Source organism: Athene noctua, chromosome 2, assembly GCF_965140245.1.
Source record: "Athene noctua chromosome 2, bAthNoc1.hap1.1, whole genome shotgun sequence".
Lineage (NCBI taxonomy): Eukaryota > Metazoa > Chordata > Aves > Strigiformes > Strigidae > Athene > Athene noctua.
In genome coordinates this window covers 51,205,259-51,227,662 of record NC_134038.1, presented here as the reverse complement: position 1 = coordinate 51,227,662, position 22,404 = coordinate 51,205,259, and the positions used below count along the sequence as shown (strand labels likewise).

Below are 22,404 nucleotides of genomic sequence, written 5' to 3'. Positions count from 1 at the left end.
TTGGCTTACAGCTTTTAGTACTAAATCTCTAGTTTGAATCAATATAAGTACTATATCTTCCACATTAATCAATACATTTGGTTCAATACACGTTCTATTAAATTATACTTTCTAATCAAGATTTTCTGCTTCTCTTCCCTTCTTTTTATTCCAACTTCTTACCCTGTACCATACTTTTCAAACTGTCTGCAGCTACCAAGAGGACGTTGGATTTTCCAGAACCAAAGGGGAAGAAAAAAAGGCTTGTGGAAAAGGCAAGCCTAGCTAAACCTTAAGTGCAGTGGTAATGACAAATCAAAAATGCAGTTTCACAGTGTCAACATGGTTTCCAGAACTTCGGTCTGATGCTTTATTACTAAGCCAGCCGTCAGGATGGAAGACCTCTCACGCAGAAAGCTCTGCACTCCACACTGCTCAAACACTGTATCATGTGCAAAGGTGGGGCGAGGAGGGAAGAGGACTAAACTAGAACTAGAAACACTAGAAACAAATAAATGGAACTTACTCCGATGTAACTATAAGAAAAATCTTAAAAAAGGTTGATTTTTATAGCCTGTCTTCAAACTTGTACTGCTTCAGTACTGCAGCACCGAGCTTCTTTCTTCACAGCCCCATTATATTGTTGCAGGGTTCTTCCCTGGCAAACTGTAATATTATTATACCCTAGACTAAATTGATTAGATATTTAGATTTCTGAGATACAAAGATTAAATACATACTATAAATTAAGATGTAAAAAGATATTATTTAGTCCAGGTCTTCGGGGATATTTGAAATGTTTAGATAGAAGATGTCTCCAGCAATCTGAGTGATGTACGCAGTTACAGTAAATGACTATTCCACACCTGTGTTAGATTTGGTGGAATGTGGTTATTCTTCATAAGCAGAGAATATGAAATGTAATGTCAAAATGATAAACATGTATATTGCAGGCATTTGCCACTGTCTTACAGATCGGAAACACTGCACTGATGTCCCTTACAGTCAGTTTCTTTTTCTTGTCTCCATATAATCATTGTAAACCTGCAAAGAAACTGTTGCATTTTCTTTTGACATTTAACATCGTCTTACTCAGCTCACAATAGCCTTTTGTAATACTTTCTAGATGACACTGTGTCACCATTAAAGAAAAAGGTGAAATAGCATAATAAAAGAGAAGAACAAGAATTCATAGAATTTAAAGACAGAAAGGACCCATTAGGGCGTTTTCTCCACCCATCTTGCCAGTGTTGGATTATTGCCTATAGTGTAATTCCAAGTGTTTTGCCCAGTCCAATTTTAATTAGAGCTTCCAATGCTTCTCTTGGGAGACTATTTCACAACTTCACAGACCTCAGGGTTAGGATTTTTTTTTCCTGATGTTCATCCCAGGAGAGGAAGAGGCTCAGCCAGCCCCAAATCACACATGAAACCAAATCTGCATAGTCAGGAGCTGGTTTCAGTAGATTATCTGGGCCATTTCGAAGCATCTGAAAGCAGTAAACTTACTTTCAATGTCCCAAAACATTAAAGCCCTGGCTCCACTGCTACTGCAAGCAATTAAGACGATTCTGTTACATGGGCTTCTCAGGCTCAGCTGCTATACAGGTAAAAATGTAGTATAGGTGGGATTTGTGTTCCCACAGTAAGGGTAACCACCTTCACAGTCCACCTCCACCAAATGAATTAATGGAAGGTTAGGGTGCTACATAGGTCTAGTCTATGCTATAATCCTTAATTGTACTGATAGAGCACCTATGAACACTCAGACTGTAAACATTTCTATATTTTTCACACAGGTGAAATACAAAAAGAGCTACTTCAGTTGAAGCTCATCAACAGATGATGTGACCATAGATTATTTTCCCTCTCAGCCCCTCCCCTTCCTTTCATAAAACACAAACTACAAGAAATTAACTCAAACTGTTGTATCTGAAATCTTGGAACTAATAAATGTTTCTGATGTGTTTCATCCCAGGAATTACAATGTTTCTGACACAAAAATCAACATATATTCAGATTTCAGTGGTCACACTTATCCTGAGTGAATGAGGGAACTAGAAAGGAGGTGATGTCTAATAGTTTTTCATAGGTGATAAATAGGAAACCAAATGGAGACTTCGGTGTTCTGGACAGAACAGAAAAAATTGCAGGCAAGGTGTCCCTGCCACCAGCATCTCCAGTACTGCATGCAGCTGGCAGAGCAGGACAAGTACCAATGAATTTTTAAATGCACAGAAGTAGGCATGGAGTTTCATCCAGGCCAAGTTTGATCACCAGCATAGACCTAACAAAACACAGTCTCTGAAACTTGAGATTCCCAAGGAAATAAGGATTTGATCTGAACTAAAACAGAGCTACTTCCACAACAAAGCAGGGGCCAAATCCCATGAGAATCTGTGTTCCCATAAATACTACTTATGTGTGGTGAGTTGATGTTTACCAGCCTTTGAGAATCAGGTCTGTTCTCAGACATGATGGCCAATTAAATGGTCATCTTAGGTCATGACTGACTACTGTTCACAATGATCATTTAGGAAAGTCTACAGTGAATTGCAGTTATTCATATAAATATGATACGTGATTCGATATTATATTAATGTCTCCAAAATGGCATGACTGCTAATCAGATCGTACTCTTTATTGTATTTATGTAAAACTCTCAGTGTTCTGGTTCTTCTGCTCAAGCATTTCCAGCTGGGCCAGAAAAAACCCTACCCATAAAAAAGTCTCAAATTGGATAACATGTTCTCAGGGATGCAAACTGAAAATTAAAACCAAACCCAAACCAAACCAAAACCCCTGATACCTATTTATCTTCAGAGACTTCCAGTAAGTCACTAGTAAAATGTCAATGATTCCTTTTGGATTCATTATTGTACGTGAGTACATATATCACAGATTTGTTGTATGGAAAAGAATGACATATATTCCTAGGTACAGCAAGTAAGACCTTCATCACTGTCACCAGAAGAGAACAGACACAAACACAGGTGTCTGTTCACCATCCTTGCACCTTCCTCGTTATAAGTGTTGGCAGGGGGCTTATGGTTAAACCCCTGACATAAATCAGAGTAGCCCCAAGGCTGTTTTAACCTATGGTGCCAGGCAATAGCCTTCCATAAGACTCCCTTACCCTGTTAGTTGTTTACTGAAATGCAATGGAACTTAAAACAACCTCTTCCACATCAGGTAAGGAGTGCCTGGCTGCATGGGCAAGGTACATGCACTACCCTGATAAATGGTAAGATGATGATGACGGGAGGAGGACAATGGTTAGGACATGTTCACAGCAATTCAGTGAAACTGGGAAACCTTCCTGCTCTTTTATGCTGCAAAGGGGCTGTACTGCTAGTCAGGATCCAGGCGTAAGTCTTGTTTGTAGCAAAACAACACTTCTGTGATCCTGCAAATGTTTGAAATTAATACACAAGCATACTTCCCCAATAAGAAAATTGTTCATTAAGTGGGAATAAAAGCTTAAACAAAAAAGGCAAAAGGAGGCACTTCTGAGAAATATATCAAAAGTCTTATTACTTTAGGATATGGTTATGATTACCCTGGTATAAATTAAGAGAAACTCCTCTGAAATCAAGGGAATTTCAAGATAGGGACAAGTAAGAATAGAGCTAGGGCTGTAGAGTTTAAAACAAAGTGAATATTGCTCATGTACTGGGTTGATTCTTGCACACTCTCTGCAGAGGCCATAGCCAGAAGTCTCTTCACCCTGTCAGACACAGCCAGGCAAAGAGCAAGCAGAACCCAAAGCTGAACAAATCCAGGTTTATCCATAGCTATTGTACAACAGAGTAACAGGGGACAACAAGCTTTGATAGGCAATACTGCCTAATAAGATATTCAGGGATTAAGTCAGTGTTTTACAGACACATGTGTTCATGGGCTAGCTGTTGCTCTGCTTTAATTTTTTTTCTTTGTTATGTTTAATTTATCATGCTGGTGCTTTCTAAACTACAACATCTGTAAACAAGTTTAAGTTTGACCTCCCTCCCATTTTACATCCACAAGCAGCACTCCTACTTCGTGCTCTAATTTTAGATACCTTAAAGACAAACAAATCTGTGGGGGAGAGAGAAGGAGCCAACAAACCCAAACAACAAAAACAAAACCCCTTGTCTGACAATATGTGTTCATCTTACATGAATACAAATTTGCCTAGCTGGGAGTGAGAAACTGGCTCCTGGAACTGGAGCTACACTATGTACAGATTCCTTTATAGGTTAATCCCAATTAAACAAACTACTACTAAATATTTAACAGCTCAGCACAGTAATTAGTGATAAATAATGGAAACTTAAATTGATAATCACACAGAAATGTCCTGTTGGAAACATTACACGTTTCTTGCTCCTCCTGTTTCTCTCACACTCACTGAATCCTGATAGGTCTTTTCAGGGATTAAACTGACAAATGAATCTGAATTTTACACACAACTATTTGGTCTGCAATGAAGCTTTCTATGAAATGTGAGAAATGGAACTCTTCTCAAAATTCCATTCTGGGTTCTCTCATTCAAAGCAGAGTAACTGCTAGATCATGAATTGATTTCAAATCTTAAAGCAACCGGCAAGTCCAGAATTTAAGCTCCTGTCTATAGGATTCAAAAGGTCACCCAATTAAAATGGGGAAGCACACAGAGCTGTGATTTATATGCAAAGAGCAACCTTTAAAACAATGATCCTTGCCAGCTTTCCACAGGTGCATGTACAAGAATTCCTTTGAACAAAATTACAAGTGAAATTACAAGTTTCTTGATACAGCCTGAAAGAAAAGGACTGTTAACTTGTCTGCACTCTTATTATACAGACAGACACATCCCACACTGGTATTGATCGCCGAGTTTACCTCCCTACCTCGTGACAGAATGCTAGGTACTGTGCTTACCAGGTGACAAAGGGACAGCCTGGAATCTGGATTCCCTGCACATTGCTGGGCAGCGCTTGGGGCCTTGTATAACAGCACTCAGCACACTGGAGGTTATGGATCAGCCCAAGATCAACTCAAAGCAACTAACATCGTTTTTGTTCAGATAAAAGGAAACCCTGAACCAGCCCAATTTTAAAATCACCAAACCTGCCTGTTGTCATTTGAACCAGACGAAACCAGGACCCTGCCTCCGGTACATGGAAATAATATTTAATAGCTATCCAGCCAGTAAGCGTACATGCACCCAGTTAAGAGAATGTATAAGTGGACTAGTGCGTATTTTGGATCCTGAAATCAGGAACACAAGTGAAAATATGTCCCCTTGTGCATGGTATATCAATTTAAAAATGTGTAGGAAAGAAAATGAAAAAGTATGGAGTTCTGCTAGCTCTCCTCCTTTTCTAAATGCCCCAAACTCTGTTGCACATCAGTGAATCTTTTTCCTTCAAGACAGTTTACAAGGATAGCCACATTGAGCAGATTTGATGGTAACGGCCAAAGATTTCTGAGCTGATAAGCAGAGGCCCCCATGGCTTTTGCCCTCTGACTTCCTTCACAACTGGTTACTGTGCAAGCCCATCTTGGACATCTTAAATCTCCTTTTTCCTACAGCTCTTTGAACAGCAATAGCGGGAACTGGGACAGTGCTTATATGGCAGGCTTGGGGTGTGTGTGAATTACAAATCTACTTGTTGGAAAAGAAAATAAGAACAATTTTTATCCCTTCATAGCTGGTAAATAGTTAAGAACCCTATGTCGAAACATGTTGTTCTTGGAGCAACCTCATCTGAGTTCCCTTCTTTTCAGTGCAAGAAACTCCATGTTGTGAAGGTGACTTTGGAGAGACCAGAATGCTGTTTTGTCCTTTATAATGCAGTCACTACTTCTTTAAATTTTGTAAGGACACACACTGTAAATCAATAAATCTGGAGCGTTTACTGACATGTGGTACCAGGACAATAAATTTTATGTTTGTCATTGTGGTTGTTGGTTGTAAAATACAGAAGTCTGGATTCTCTATTGTCTTCTGTTTTGTTGTCATTTGCATTTGTAAAAGAAGTGTGAAATGTGACCACAGCTAAATGGGAGGAATGTTACTCTCACTTTCTCCTGTTTTCAGAGCCTATAAAAGGGGGGAAGACAATGAAGTCCAACACCTACGTTTTAATACTTCCCCTTAGCAAACCAAGAAGTACTACATAAAGAAGCATCCTTTTATGACTTTTTCCTTCCTCCCCATGAGGGAAGAAGTATCTTCCTACCAAATGTTATTCTTTGAGCTTGGTCATTCTGTTTCCTGTCACACAGCTGGCCAGTGACATGCTGCAAGTCAGACATGTCATTAGGTCCTGCCTTGACCCTGCAGTGACAGTCGAAGAAATGCCCCCCCTCACCTCTGGGTTTGGCTTGTGATGCCGTGGTACTCCTGTCTCCTAGGCTATCTCCTGCCAGGGGATCCAGCCTCGTGCAGCTGCTGCTTTCACCCCTTGCTGCCCATTTGGACTGGTTTTTAGCATGGCAATCTTCTGACTGAGTGAAAAGAATCATATTTAGGAGGAAATAACTGGAGACAACACCTACACTCATCTGCTGTCTGTGTTTAGTGCCAAGGTGTCTGAAATACAGAACTTTAATTCCTTTACAAAAAGATGTGCTGTAGCTATGGTGAGGCTAATCTATAACCCTCGCAGTCTTATATAATTTGCTACTCCAAGTTAATTTTAATTCATTACAATAAAACCCACCTAATTAAAGTAACTCTTTAAAGTGAAGTATTAGCTCGATCCCAGGGAAAAAAAAAAAAAAAAAAAGCAGAATCTTTGCTATCGAAGTGCAATTCATCATATCACAGTGCACACTTACATAAATTCAAAGGTAAGCTATAAACAAGTACCCACAGCAATCGTGCCATGCATAAAGGGGCAGGCAACAGGAGGCCTGCCTTCTAATCAGCCCTCAAAGGAACCTGCCACACAGAAGTGGCACTTACTCTAATTTAAAGCTCTCACAGTTACTTTACCTTGGCAAAATTTATAAACTAATAACTTTAGTAAACAGACTGGCACTCCAAACAGAAAAACAAAACCAACACAACGGTTAGGCTTGCAGAGAAAGCAGCTTTTCCAGAATGGTACTGTCTTCAACAATGAGATAAAACGTGTTTGGGGGCTATTCTTACGGTCCCTGATGTTCAGTAACAGTTCTACACTGTCCCGTTAGGTCTGTACTACCACTTCACTGTGGTCTATAGTCTATCGTCCTCGCAAATCTTTTCAGCTCTTAAGGCATTTTACACACCTGTGTATTAGTGTTCTGGTCAGCTCAACCAAAGAAATACTTCTGGATTTGAAAAAGCCTACTCTGGGGCTATGGCTTTCCTTAAAATGTGATTAAACTGTCAGGGCAATCTGCTTTCAAAATGTCAGTTTAAAAACAATGTTTGCAATTAAAGCTCACATTCTTTCTCATCTTTATTATTTTTGCTTCTCAGTAACTGTTAAGAATTACAAAAATTATACCATTCTCCATTTACATACATGAAGAAAAAAAAGAAAATCAGGAAGCAGTACTAAGGACTAAGCAGAAAATCTCTGTAATACATGCAGCACAATATTGGAATTTTTTGTGTTATGTCCTAAAACACACCACTTTGTAGAAAGTTCCTTTTCAAATCAAAGCAATACTACAGTAAAACAACTGCAGGCAAAATTTCTAAGACACAATGCAGTTTGTGTCAGAACGCTCATCACTTCAGGCTGACCTGTCAAACTATCTTGGGGAACATGGTAAAAAGGCAAATCTGCAAGTGGGTAAGAAACTTCTGAATGATAAAAAATATGCCTTGCTCACAAACCACAGAATGCCGTGCAGTGTTAAATGAGCTGTACTGATGCTTACAGCAGATGTCCGTCCCTTTCTACTGCTTATAGGCACACCTGCTCGGGCTGTGCTCCTAAGACCACTGAGAGGGAGCCAACATTTTGAAGCTCTAACAGAAGAAACCAAATAAATTAAAAAAACTCTGCTCAGATGAGTGATGCGGAATAGAGATCAGAATTTAGTACTATACACATACACCTGCTATCAGCTAAAGAGCTATGTTGCAAATTTGGTACGGGTGAAGCCAGCAAGATGACATTTTTGGACCTTGACAGGCAATTTCTGGCACCTGCATTCTCAGGAGTTTCTCAACACCTTGCAGAACCTGACCCCTGCACCCAACCCACATCCTTAGGGGACCTAGTATGGTCTCAAAGTGCCTCTTTTTACACAGAAGGGATTAAGATTTTGGCCACAGGGATTTTCCAGAAACTAATGCAATTGTCAAGACAGTCTACCGAACTCACCAGAGAATAATTTCTAGGGGTTTTTGAAATCACCACTTTTCACAGATATATTTCTCTATTAGTTTCTACACAACAGTCCAACATCTGCAGAAACATCATTCTCTGTTAAATTGTGTTCATTTTCAGACTAATTCCTATAAACCCACTGTATATTTTTGTAAAGCCATGCAGCCTAAACATTCAAATTTTGGGCCACTATAGTCTTCAGTGCACATTAAAGCGTCCATAAGGCTGCCCAAACTTATGCCAGCTTGTAATAGCCCCCATGGGATTGGTATATCAATTAAAAATCCCTGGAGTCTGAGACACACCTGTGAGAACCAAAAGGGAGTGATACAGAACCAGCTAGCAAAATAAACAGGAATTGCTGCATACTGAGGGAATCCTTGGCTGTCTGACTAAGGTACCTTTTATACTGGCAGGGGATGCAAATTGGAGCCCGAGGATCTGCACTTTCATTTTCAAAGCACTTCGAAAACATCAACCACTTCACCTTCACACCATTGCTGCAAGGGAAGTAAATATGTACAGTTCCAGCATCCTCTGTTTTCTGGAGGTGCAAAGAAGTACAGGGCATTTTTACAGGCACAGTCTGTGTTCCTTCACAAAAGGGAGCTTTTGACAACATCTTCCTTCGTGGGCAAATGAGTTTCCCAAGACCACCGAGGGAATTGGTGGCAGAACAGGGATTACTAGAGAGATCCTGCTATCTAGCCTGGTGCTAAGTCCACCCTGCCTCCCCTGCAATACAGAGAAGCAACTTGCTGAATTCCAGCCGTACGCTGCTTTGCTGTAGAGGACAGATTACTACATGTCATCTTCTATAATCTCTCCTGTAAGAGGGATTCTACATGCTTCCTGGGGACCCCCCCCCCCCCTTTGCTTCCCCCCACAAATGGTGGCAAGGTTAGAGACAAGTTGTTTTCTCAAGGCTGAGATTAAAAATGGCTCTGTGTTTTGCTAAGCATTCCTCTGAAGCACAGGCAGCGCGTGCGTGTGTGTCTGAAAACGACCCCAATGAAAGGAAGGAATGAGAGATGCTAAACAATGCTGCGCAAAGTTGCAGACTGTTCGGCTACAGGCCAGAAAATGAATCCAATTTTTCATTCTGTCATTATAAATATTTCAGTGCAAATGGTACTGATTTTCTGCAACTGTGGTTAAGCAAAGGGCCTCTGAGTGAATATTTAAGGAAAAAAAAGAAAAAAGAAAAAAAGAAGAGGGAAGGGAAAAAAAGAAAAAGAAAAGGGAGGAGGGAAAATTAAGGTTAGCAACCAATTAATTTCCAACTTTCAGTGTAAAAGATTCTGGGAAAAATTCTACAGTGATGCAGCGTGTGACTCAAAGAAGGAAGAAAAAAAACATTTACTCTGCTCTTCTTCTGACAGTTTCTCATAAAATATCTGCAGTCCATCTATCTTTTAGTACTCCAGGCTCCTCTGGAGAGCAGAAAATAGTAGTTTAAAGCTCACTTCAGTGCCAGTCTGCGGGAGATTGCTTTCCACAGGACCCCTGCTGATGGAGGCCTAGGGGAAGAGGCCCAGGAGTTATTCAATCAGTCCAAGGCTCTGGGGCGGCCGGGGCTCCTTTGAGGGCTGATTATAAAGCTGCCCTCCTGTTGCCTGCCTCCGAACAGAACGAAATGAGCAGCCTCTTGCTGAGCAGATTCTGCAAGAAGGAATTTCACCTGTCATGGAGTTTGTCAGAATTTCAGGATTTATCTTGGTGCAAAATTAATAAAATACCAACTAGGATTTCAGCCTGACTACTCAGCTGTGTCATCTCAAAGTGATCTTTCACGTAAGAAAACCTGGACACAGAGCTACTGAAGTCATTCTTGCCCTACTTTTGCTCAGGAGCTTCGGCAGGATGCTATGACTGAATAATAAAATGATTAGAGGTGGATTTCCTGACAATTACACCCAACGTCAAGCACTGGGTGGGTGCTACTGTCCTAACGCATGACCTTCCACCTTACTTCTGTGATTCCTAAATCTCCCTGGAATAAGCCAGGAATCAGAAATAGAAAAAGATCATTTCTGCAGTTTATAACCTAGCAGGTCCCTTATGGCAGCACATCTGTTAAGTTCATACACTGGTATTCCAGGTCTGGATTTGATTTATAAGTTTTAAAGGAATACAAACAACAGACTACATAAGATTACATGCAGTGAAACACTGCAAATTAATATTGCTGTGACAGTCAAGTACATGGTCTTTTAACCGTATTCTGAGTCTAATATTGCGGTAAGGTGCCAGGTTGATAAAGCATCATCTCAAACCTCTGTGAACTGAGTTCAGTTCTTTCAAAGCTAGACAGTCTCACTGGTCTTCTGACAGTGCCTTACAGCAATAATAATAATAAAAAATCTTTGTGCACTACCTATTTAAGTAAGATTGTGCTAGCTTATAGCACTTGGTCACATGAATTTCAAGTCTCAGGTAGCATAGAAGCAATTAACTTGCAGCCTGCAAGAAAGCTTTTCAGCTAAAAGAGGAGATCAACTTGTAGAAAATAAAACAGTTGACAGTTAAGCCATCTGATAGGTAAATAAATATTATTCAATTTACAATGCCACTGGTTCAGATCTTGACATGGAGAAACAGAGATCTACTATACCAAGAAACAGCAAAGTATGCCCAGTTTGGGAACAAAGATGCATTTGCTATCAATAGCTCTTACCCTACATTGTGGCAATTTCTATCCACTGTCCAAAGCTGTTTGCTCTTTGAAGTAACAAATCTACCTTTCTGTCTATTTGCTCATCAGCATTTTCTAAGAAGAGCTTAAAACAAATGGTAACATATCCCTATCCTACCTCCTCACCCTTTAAATGACAATTCAACATTAATACACATCATAAAGCCACCTTTACCAGGCAGTAGTAGTCTGACAGTTTTAACACCAAGAGATCTCACAGTAAAGAGAGAGAGAGAAAGCACGCAAGTGAATGCACAGATGGTGGGAGGGGACACAGGGTGCTCTCAGCAGGCTACAGTAGAGATGCATTAACTCCACAGAGGGATAAGGGCTTCCCACCAGTAGAGTCATGAATTATAACTGAGCATGGGAGTGAGTTCTTAGTGCCTGTCTCACAGCAAATATACTGTTCCATTTTCCTGCACAATCACCTTTCACCTTTACAAACGCAAAGCAAAGCAAAATGCACAACTAATACTTAACAATAGCACAGGTTCTTTCTATTACAGAGCACACATCTATACACACGAAGTATGGGGGGAAGCAGGGTGTTCACTGACACAGAGTGTCCCTAAGCAGATTTACACACCCATGATCAGTGCCTGTGTCTAGCGAGTCCACTGCAAAATGAGACTATAACAATACAGATCAACAACTAAAGCTGCATGTAGAAATGTGTGTAACTCAGCAGTGTTTGTTCACGAGAACTGAATCATCTCTTTTTCTCTTCTCTTGTTAACAGGGTGGAGGACACTCAATTCCAGCTTTGAACACAAAGGAAGCTCAAAAAAAATCATGAGAGCCTGCAAAAAGCCACTCTTTTCCCACCCAAAATCATATTTCAGATTCAGTTTGATCAAAGCATGGTGAACCTGACCCCAGTAACAGGTAGAAAAGCTAAACCTAAAAGCTGTTCCTCCTGGTTGGGGTTTTGAAATGAACAGCTCCAGTTGTGTAGCCATCTGCATCTGAGCAGCATTTTTGACTAACATTTGAAATGGAGAAATGATGCTAATTTTCTTTTTTAATAAAATAAAAGAAGATTAAAAAAAAAAAAAAGAAAAAGAAAAATAAGGAAAGTCACCACTTTTGAGCCAAGATTGCTGTTTACTGGAGTTTCCTGGATGTGTCTCTTTATGAATCACTGACCACACCTTGTTTTCACGAACTATCTGCACCTCCTCCCTAGGGGAATTCATCCCCTCCCAACTTTTCCTCCTACTCAATGAACCTATCAATGGAGAAAACTTGTTATTTTAGGCAGCTGAAAATTTGACCAATTTTAAAGGATTCATTTACCATGCCTTTCACTTTCGTTTAAATCCTCAGTGTTCCTGTTCTAAATGACAGCACCGCAAGCACTGCTTTTAAGCACTATTCATCTTGCCTACCACATCTCAGCCTTTCACACAGAAGGCTGCTCTCTCTCCAACAATGGAGACTCACTCCTTTATAGCTTGAGGGCAGAGACTGTTACTAGCTGTAGACTTGCTGCAAATATCACAATAAAGGATACAAATGTGAATTTCTCTTAAAATATGGGTTCAGCTCTGAGGTACCTTGCTTTAGAAAACTCTGTCAAGAGCAAACAATATATCTTTCTCCAAAATGCATGGCAGCCACCCCACTGAAACAGCTTTTCCAAATGATCTAACGTGTCAATGGAATCAGGATGCTTGTGAATTTTATACTTTTCTCCACTTTCGGTCTCTAATCGATATTTTAGCTTCCTTCACACTTCATATACTTAATCTTGGTTTGGCAGGATGTCTTGTGAAATATTAAAAAAACAAAGAACAAACATCCCCCCTCTCTCCAAACCTCTGGAGCTTGAGGAGATGCAGGGGCTACCGAGCTAAGATCTGTGATAGAAGAAGGTAGGGTTCAGACTACAGAGCTGAAGAGGTGGCAGGTTTGCTGCTACTGAGCCCCTCTACCTATGCTTTGGTACACTGCAACCACGAGGGGTGAGGATGCTGGGGTACACGGGGGCCATGTCAACCTCCTGCCAGTACACTGGAGGGAAGAGGGGGCAGACCTCAAGTGGCAAACTTTCAGTGATACTGCTGTGCCATCACTCGTTGGGAAACTGCAGGACCAGTGGAGAGTGGAGCCAGGAATGAGGAGCTTATTCATGGGGATGGAGTAAGGGGGGCCAGCAGCAGGGTGGGGGGAAGGGAGGCAGATTTGCAGAACTGGCCATGAAGCTCCTCAGTACACCATAGCTGGATGCTTCATAAAGTCACACTGATGGCAGTCCCGGAGATGGCCATCTGTTGTCAGCTCTGGGCCAGATGAAAGATAATATAACGGCAGCTACTGGTAGCTAACAGCAGGGCAGTTGTAGGAAGGAATGCGTCCTAGAATGAAGAAGTGGTGCTTCCTGTTTAGCACAGAAAATCAGTCATCGATATCAACTACATTAGCAACAAATTAATGGATGGATAATTAAGAGAACTGAACTGATCTACCAGGGAAATTATTCAAATGCAAACAGAGTGCTTATTTCTTCTGCTTACTCCAGGTGTATGAGCCAACTGATCTGACTAATGGCAAGGTGTAGGCTGAAACGTTCAGGGCACAGATGATAAAACCTCATTTTCTGCAAAGGGCAGAATTCCATTTCTAATGATTATTTGTGGGTCAGGGAATACATTTACTGCTTCCCCTGCCCTCAATCTACAACAGGACTCCCTGATGTTCACAGAGGTTTCTACAAAGACTGAGGGTAGAAATTGGCCTTTATGTAATAACTGAACTTCCCCTTATTATTAACCATGATTTATTTTTACAAGTGCCTTATCATTATTATCAGCCTCACTCAGCAGAAAAATGTTTGCCTTCCCAAGCACTATTATTTCTATGTTGTTTCTTTCTTCGCCCCATAATATCCTTTCTACTTCTCTTCTACTCTTTTGTCTTTTGTTTCCTTCTTCTGCATTTCTGTACATTTTCCTTTCTGCACCAACTTCTGATTTGGTTCTTTAGTCTGAAATCTCGCACACCTTCCTGTTCCATTTGCTAAAACAATCAGCAATCATGATGTTAACATTGGCGTGTGATGTCACTGATATGTTTCAGAGTCAACAGGACAACAAAAAGAACAGTGGAGCTTATCTTCTCATTGCCATGAATTCATGCTGCTTTCAGACTGGAGACAACAACTTCATTTAACATACTTGCATTACACTGATTTTTCAGTCACAAGGATTATGAACTGTACATTACCTGATTCTGCAGAATTTATTTAACACTGACCATACAAGACAATGAGGAGAATAGATCCAAAGTATGGGTTCACCTTTTCTGTTGCTACTGATTTTTTTGAAAATAGATACCTATATTTTACAAAAAGAATCTGGGTATACAAGAGCGTAAACAGGAAGGAGTAAGCAAAATAGGGATATATATTCAAGCACATAAACATTCGTGTATGACTCTATCCCCCTTGCTTATTTTTGTATAGGTACTTTGTGGGTGTAGCCCAGTACTTTCACCGTATGTTTAGCTTCCAATCCTTTGCCATTTTACTGTTCCTTGAGTGTGAATTTCTTTTCAAGATTAAAATGGTGTATTTAAAGGCAATATTCATCACTTAACTGCCACACTGTCTTTGTCAATTAATTCTGTAATTTCATCAATAATATCACTCAAGCATCGGAAAAAACAAACTCATAAATGTGATTCAATTGCTCCAGAAACTTAAGGAATGCTCTCTCAGGGAATGTATAAGGCATGTTATGAACACATTGTTTCCTGCTTATTTACAGGAAAAAGTGTGGAAGGTTTCACAGGCAGACTGTTGTCTGTAGACTTACAAGTATTATGGAGTATGTGGAGGTGAAGTAAGAACTGTTAATACTAAGCCCATCTTTTCAAACACTATTTAGTGAAATCAGAATGGTCCCTGAAAAACTCTGGCACTTTGGGCTTGGTGGTCTTTGCAATGTGCTATAAATATTCATGAATTAATGAAGTACCCACAGGGACTGTTTACATTTGAATAGGCCAATCAAAGGTGGGTGAACTCACAAGCTCCAAACCTGGAAATTTCTTATTTAGAAAAGAATTACTGCATGAAAACCTAATATGGCCGTAACACCCCTCAATCCCCAGGAGGGAAGGGGCACTGGAAGGGAATTCAAAGTATTTTTTTTTGGTATTTAAACTTTGTTTGACATTGAATCAAAAGACTTGCAGGGGAAACACTCTGAAGGTATGTTCTTAAAGAGCTAATGCATGAGTGCCTCCACCCGTGCTTCTCTTGATTGCCTTTCTGAGAAAATTTGCAAAGAAAATAATTCTCCTTTCTAGGGAAAGAAGTCTCAAGTCTGATTTTTTTAAAATCTTGAAAGACACGGAAAAACACTCAATGCACATACTGGTGTACGCTAATATCCATATAACTACTGGAAACAGAAAGCACAGTAAGGGTTCAGGAAAAATAGCACTCAAACTAGTAATACTTGCAATGCATGCAGCTCTATCTAATTCCCTCAAAACATAAGCATTAATTACAATCCCAGTATCTCTGGCACACATATTATTATCATCATCTTCACTCATGAGATGGAGAGCATACATGGTTAAGGGGAGCAAGTTAGGACTTGACCTTGCAATCGACTGGAGCTCTCCTGACTCCTAGGTATTTGCTCTCACAAAAGCAACCTGACTGCCTGCTAAGGACTAAGGCCAACATTACTGAATGTGGCACTGTATTTAGGCATCAAAAGTATTTTGCTGAAACCTTAAATGAGGCTCTGGCTGCTCAGCACCTATGCTTTTATCAAGGTTCCTAACTTCAGGCATTTATGACCTGATTTCTTGATGTACTCAGCACCAGCATCTTGCACTGGCCTTAACTGCAGCTGGAGGTGCTCAGCACCCTCTCAGAAATAGGCCATTGAGTTTGAAAATGTTGGCCTAAAGCTTTGATTGTTAATTGGATTTCAGGTAGGCTTCTTTTAAAGAAGAGCTGACAAAATTATTCCCTGCTGGCTCCTGGCCTTTGGGGCCTAGAAAGCCAGCATCTATGTTCCACTCCAAACCCTAAGAGTTTGGGGACCTAAAAATGCCAGAACTAATCTCCAATTTCACTTAAAAAAATGTTTTGAGGCCTTTTCTTTGTGAAGAAAACATCCTTGAAAATCTAACTTCACCTGCAGGTTTGAAAGTTTTGTCCCTGTTTTTGTGTAAAGAGTATAAATTATTCATGGTTTCCCCTGCTGTCATGGAAGGTTCACTGTTGGGACCTACATGATACACAGACTCAACTACTGTGGGGGCCTCGGCAAAACAATCCTATATGGAGGTAGCAGTGCCATGGCTGCTATAGTTGATGCTATTCCCACACCAATCTCTTTCCCAGCTGGCCCCAGAAGGCCTCTGCCACAAGGAGACAACCCCAGTCCAGGTTAATGAGCAGTTTTCTCTAGCTGACCCCCCGAATGAAAGAATACAGCATTTTAATCCCAGCTTTGCCACTGTCTCCACTAAAGGTCTCAGTCAAGTCTTATAGTTCTTGAAATAGCCTAGAGCTTGCTTAGTTCTGCTCCAGCTTGGGTGAAGGGTATTTTAAAGGCTGTTTTAAAATGTTGAGATTTTGGGGAGCATTTTACAATGCAGAGATCTTTGGAAAGTTTAACTTCTACAGAAATGGGGAAGAAACTGGAAAATTAGTTTCAACAGTACTAACCTTAGAGCATGAAAATGTTAAAACAGGACATCCAGACAGGGACATACATAAAGCTACATAAAATTTCTGAAGACTCTTCTAAGCTGCATCTGCCCTGCTCCGCTTCAGCTGCTTGCACCAGGAGCTAAGAATGTTCTCCTGCTGTTTTAAGCGACATGAGTAACATCTGCTATGAGTGTTTCATTCTTTCTTTCATCCTTTCCCTGGGGAAGGAACTGTGTGTTTTGTTTTGGAAGAGCTCTGTTGTTGTGCATTGGGGTTTTGGGGAAGGTTTAGAAATCCACACGCAGGTATGTGTTTATCTGGGAGAAAGGAGCCTTTGGCACCTCTAGATGCACCCTACTCTTCAAAGTATAAATTGAGGATATTCATGGTAATACTTAACTGTTGTGGAAGTCTTCCATGCTTCCAGGCCAGTCTGCAAGAATGCTCTAGCTCCTGTGCAAACAAGCTTCAGCTCTCTGATAAAAGCACTCACAAAGCAGGGCTGTCAACTACCATGTTGTTACTGACTGGGAAGAACTTCTCAGGTGATCTCTGAGATGTACTGGACCAAGTCCACCAAGAATATTAAGGACTGAGTCTTAGAGGACAACTGGACAAACATGTAGGAAGGCAGTGCCATCAGCAAGAGAGCAGGTTGAATATGCTCCTGGTCTCCTTTGCTACCGAGGAACAGTGCTGCAGCTCTCTGTATTAGCTGGAACGTCCTACAGGCTGATGGCTTCATGCCCAGGTATTCTGCACTGATGGAGTCCAGACGGGAAGCAGCAAGGGCGTGAATCATTGAGGCCAGGTCCCTTTTGAACAGGATGGGAAGCAACCACTGATCCAATTATTTCTCGCCCTATTTTTCATGTCTGTAAAATGGGGACAATTAACTACCCCAGGGGCAACTAATTATTAGTCACAAAATGTTAAGCAAATGTTCTAATTCACCAAAAAGATTATAATTTTTATACTGGGCAAAACGGTCTTGAGAAGTCATGTAATCTTGGCTAGTACCATATGCAGAACTATCATCACTGATAAAACCTGTTCAGCAATTCTACCAGACATTGCTACCTCTCTGACCCAGTAATATCTAAAAAAATATCTAAAATGAATGCATCCACTCTGGGTAAGACCCCATGAGTATCTCATTCCTCCTCACAAACACCATGATATGTTGACTATGGAAGTAACACTAGAACTGGAACCAGGAAAGGAATGGCTACTCCTTATCAGAGACAAGGGAAGCACAAACACCTGTTCAAACACCTAAGCCTAAGTCCAAAGACAGGGCAAAAGAAACAGGCACTGGAAATAGCATAAGGACAAGAAAGAGAAGTTTTAATAGACACAAGTTACTTTATCATGATTTAATGAAAATTCAGTATTAAGTTAAATTAGCAGTAAGTTTCTTTACTTCCTTATTAATTAAAAGTTCAGTATTATGAATGATGGATGGAGAAGACTATTTTAGTTATATCCACCCTGTACAGAGAACTGTATGGTCATACTTCAGATGTTCAGTTAGAAGAGTTTCAACTTTTGGGAGACATCTAGTCATCGTATAAATTACCTTGCAGCTTCCTTATCTGATGTAGATGGGATATATTTCGGATTTTAAAGAATGTTACAAGCCTATTTCTGACAAGCCCTTATTGTACTAAGGATGTCTTATTAAAAGCTTTCCACTCTAAACAATAAACACTTTTTTCAGCTCTGTTTCAGATGTGTAAATACACCACATAGCCTTTTGAACATGTAAGTTTGAAAATTTGCAAATTGGAACAGTCTTAAAACATACACTTCTAACTGTTACAGAAGGTTTCCACTTGCTTCCTTTCTATGGAGGTAGTATGTCCAAAAATTAAGAGCTGGTTCAATAGCTATGGAGCACAAAGACATTTAGAGGAGAAGGATGAGCTATGGAGATGATTGTAAAAAAATGAGCAAATTCCTGTAAAATCTCATTATTTCAACTTAAAGGTTGAGTAACACATTGCAGGTTTGATTTTCAGGACTGGTCATTTACTCTCTGTTCTTACCAGAATGTGGTCCTATGGGATTGTCTTGCATTCCTAACAGGGGTCTGGAGTGAATAATGGAAACCTCTAAAGACAGTCCTACTTGTTTTTTGCATTGAGAAAATTGTTAATGAGGGGATAGTAACGTCCCCAAGGTGAGATGAACTTAGTGTGTGTGTATTCTTCTGTTCCTATAGCCTACTCAGAACAGGAATCAAAAAATGATAAGCAAAGAAACGCATTGGGCCATACACCAAGTTTTCATTCTAATGCATTTATTTTCTGTATCCCTGGATTCATTCCCTTTAATTATCAGCTGTACCATGTATGTGGATAGGGCACCTATGCTATTGTGTTCTGCTCTGCTCTAGCTTGTTCACGTTCTTACTCTGCCCTACAGCCATGAAGTGCTGTCCATGGCTTCTAATCTGAGATGATTAGCATCTCTCATGCATGGGAGATGCAATTTAGATGCATGTTTAAATTAAAGGCAAGGAGCTGTTCCTAGTAGAGGGAATAAATACACTGTTATGCTGCAAAGCCCAACACAAACCATGGTAATGTGAAAGGATGGAGAAACATAACCCAGAGGCTAGTTGCAAAGATTCCACTGCTGCAGCTGGTAGACAGCCTGAACAAAGTGATGCCTCCTACAATAGGTTTTAAATGAGAGTGGGCTCAAGATCAATGTATTTTCAGCAAAAGGAGACTCCAAAGGTCAGTACCTACTGCTCTGCCTAAGTGCTCTGCTGCCCTTTCACCAGTCTGGGTAGATAACTGGAGGTAAGAGCAGGAAGCCAGTGATCCCAACAAATAAATTCAAATGGCATGATGGTACTTCATTTTTTCAAACATAATGCATTCTCAACTGGGGTGGAGCTACCCAAGTTAATTAAAATAAAAAACATAAATAATTAAGTGAATAAGAAAATGAATACCTTTTCCTTTTTGCAAGTGTAGATAAGGCAGGGAGAGGCTGTTTCTAAGGGAGATGTGGTCTATTAAGAGCATTCTGCAGCATGGAACAACCAACACACTGATTGTCACCTAGCCAATGTAGAGAATAATTTGTCTCTCTGTAGCAATGTCCTTTTGTGCTCTTCGCTAGAAAACCAGGTGCCTCAGTTATACTGAAGTTTTAATGAACTAGGCTTAGATAGGGAGAGCAAAATCTTGCTCTCAGTCTTGGGCATGGATGAATTTTGAGTGAAAAAACATGTGCTTTTATTAGAATAAAAAAGCTGAGGCCAGCTGCTTGGGACTCCATGTATTTTGAAACAAAAGCATATTTTTGGGGGGACAGACTAATAAGGAGGTGACTGTACATGTCACAACTACACCTGGATCTCTGTATATTTTGCATCTTTAGAATTCAGTTACCTATTCTGCTTTTTTTAAAATCCAGTCTGTATTCTGCTATGAAAACAAATTTCTACCCTCTTGCTCCTGATTTTTTCCCCCCATAATTGTCTTTTGCATACGTTCATCTTATCTCTTCTTCTTTTTTTTTTTCTTTTGTCTTTATTCCCTAACATTCTCTCCTTTTTGTTTCCAGAAACTGCTAATGTCCCTACTTCTCCCTACTTCCTCATTTTGATTAATCAGTGATGAACAGGAGAATTTGTGAAAATCAGTAAGCCAAAAATATTTGAGTATTTTCTCCCAAAAAAGCTGTTTCACCTTACTGGAAACACTTTACTAAAAAAACCAACAAGTATTTTGACCAAAAAAATAATGATTCCACAAAAATCATGCTGTGAAAGAAACATACACAACAAAATTAGTTTCTGACCTTTCCTCGTTCCACTCAGTTTCTCCTTTATTTTTCTCACATGACCAATAATTTTCTACACAACCCAGACCATTTCCTGACTTCAAAACTCAATCTTGTGTCTTTCTGTCCATCACTATGTACGAGTGTCTTTTTCCCTAAATGTCCAACTTTTTATTTTCTTTTCCTTGTCCTCCTTTTTGACTTTGGGTCAGAGCTTGCATGCAATGCCTGGTACAGACAGTAAATGAAACTGATCTGGATCTATTGAAAATAGGAGAGAGATACAGCACAGGCACCTAGGAGTGTTACAGGTATGGTACTGCAGGTACTAGAGGAGCTCCCATGACCTAGGGGTTCGCCAAGAAAGAGGCAGGGAAGGCAATCAGAAAGGCTTTATTCCATATTGTTTTCACGCAGAAAGAAATTAGGAAAAAGAAAATGCAGTGCAATTGACATAAATCCCAATCCCTCATACAATGAATTAATGCATAGTTTAAATGCTCTGATTTCTTTTGTTTCCAATGAAATATTTCATATCGTCATGCCAAACATTAATATCAGGTTTTCAGTGTGTAAAACTTTCAGTAAGTGAAATACTAAATGGGCATATGTGTGCATATGCCTCACTAGCCTTTTGCCTCTATTGATGAGATGAAATCCAGTTCTCGTCCAAAGCAAAATTAATTGTGGACGTCTCAGTCAAAGGATTTAGAGACGGGAGTCCATGCTATAAAAAAACCTACTGAAAAACCTGAAGTGCTGAAAAAATCTCTTCATTCCAAACAAAAATCTCATGGTCAATAGTGTAGGAAAAGCCTCACCATACAAATACTTCTTGTTCCATCAGACCATCAGAGACCCTAAAAATTTCTCCTCTGTCAACCTATCATAATACTTCAATATAAACTAAAATAATTTAGAAACAATGTTCTGCTGCTGTCCCAAAGTGTAACATCACATCAGCAATAACACACCACCACTTCTCATTGCAAGACAAGCAGTGCAGACTGCTATATACATTAAATAATCCTTTCATCCAAAATTGTTTTCAAATCTTGTCCAACATTTATTTCTTCCTCTCTCTTCTTTTGTTTACCATTAGTAACTGTAAACAAGTCTGAGAACAGCAGACAAGATGACAGTGTACCATCCATTTGACCCTATTATTATTTTTTCTCCACCAAGAAATTTATTTATGGTAAATGGACACCAGGTAAACTAAGATAAATCCTGTCCAAACAGAAGAATAGGATGCCAATTTCTCTCTCCTCGAGAATATCTTGAGCTGCAAAAACCTACAGAGCAACAATCCAAAGGTGCTCCCAAAATTAAGGTCTGTACCAGGTAGCTTTCTGCCAGCACCTGTTTGAAGCACCATGGGTTGAATCATCTTCAATTTCTCTTGTCCTTCCCTCATTCCCATCCTGATGATGAGCAAGTATCAGAGGAGGTCATAGCAAGTAAATCTTTGAAGTTGGTTATCAAATACATAACACTATTAAAACCCCCAGGTAACAAGTGTGGTACCTGCAGCTCTGTTTGGAAGAAGAACTTCTGTGGACACTGTGTGCAGTCGTAGATCTTGTCCTCTTGTCCATGGGCTGAGAAAATATGCTGCTGCAACTTGTTCGCTTGGACAAACACTGGAAGATTAGACAAACAACAAGCTTTTCATTATTGCATATCGCAAGAGTTTTTTATAAACAATTTCCCATTAACACTCAGCAATTCCAAGAAGTAAAATTAGGCTGGCGCACTCTGATTTCACATTACACTGTTGCTATAATGTGTACCAACAAACACTATCTATCTACAAAGTGGGATCCCTCTTCTAAAACGAAAGAATTGAAACACATGCCTGGTTTAAGAAAAGAAAACAAAAGAAAAAAAAAAAGACCCTAACAGGACAATGACTGAAGATTTCAAATTTAAAGAATTTAAAAATGCCATTT

General features: G+C 39.9%; 1 protein-coding gene across 8 annotated transcripts in view; it reads right to left on the bottom strand.

Annotated features, from left to right (window-relative positions):
• Window positions 1-22,404, bottom strand: part of ZNF521 (zinc finger protein 521) — a 232,445-nt gene that overhangs the window by 5,574 nt on the left and 204,467 nt on the right. For all 8 annotated transcript variants that reach the window (XM_074899058.1, XM_074899050.1, XM_074899051.1 and 5 more), the window contains one exon: window positions 21,980-22,095. In XM_074899058.1, the coding sequence (XP_074755159.1) occupies window positions 21,980-22,095 (116 nt within the window). The remainder of the gene's footprint in view (window positions 1-21,979; window positions 22,096-22,404) is intronic.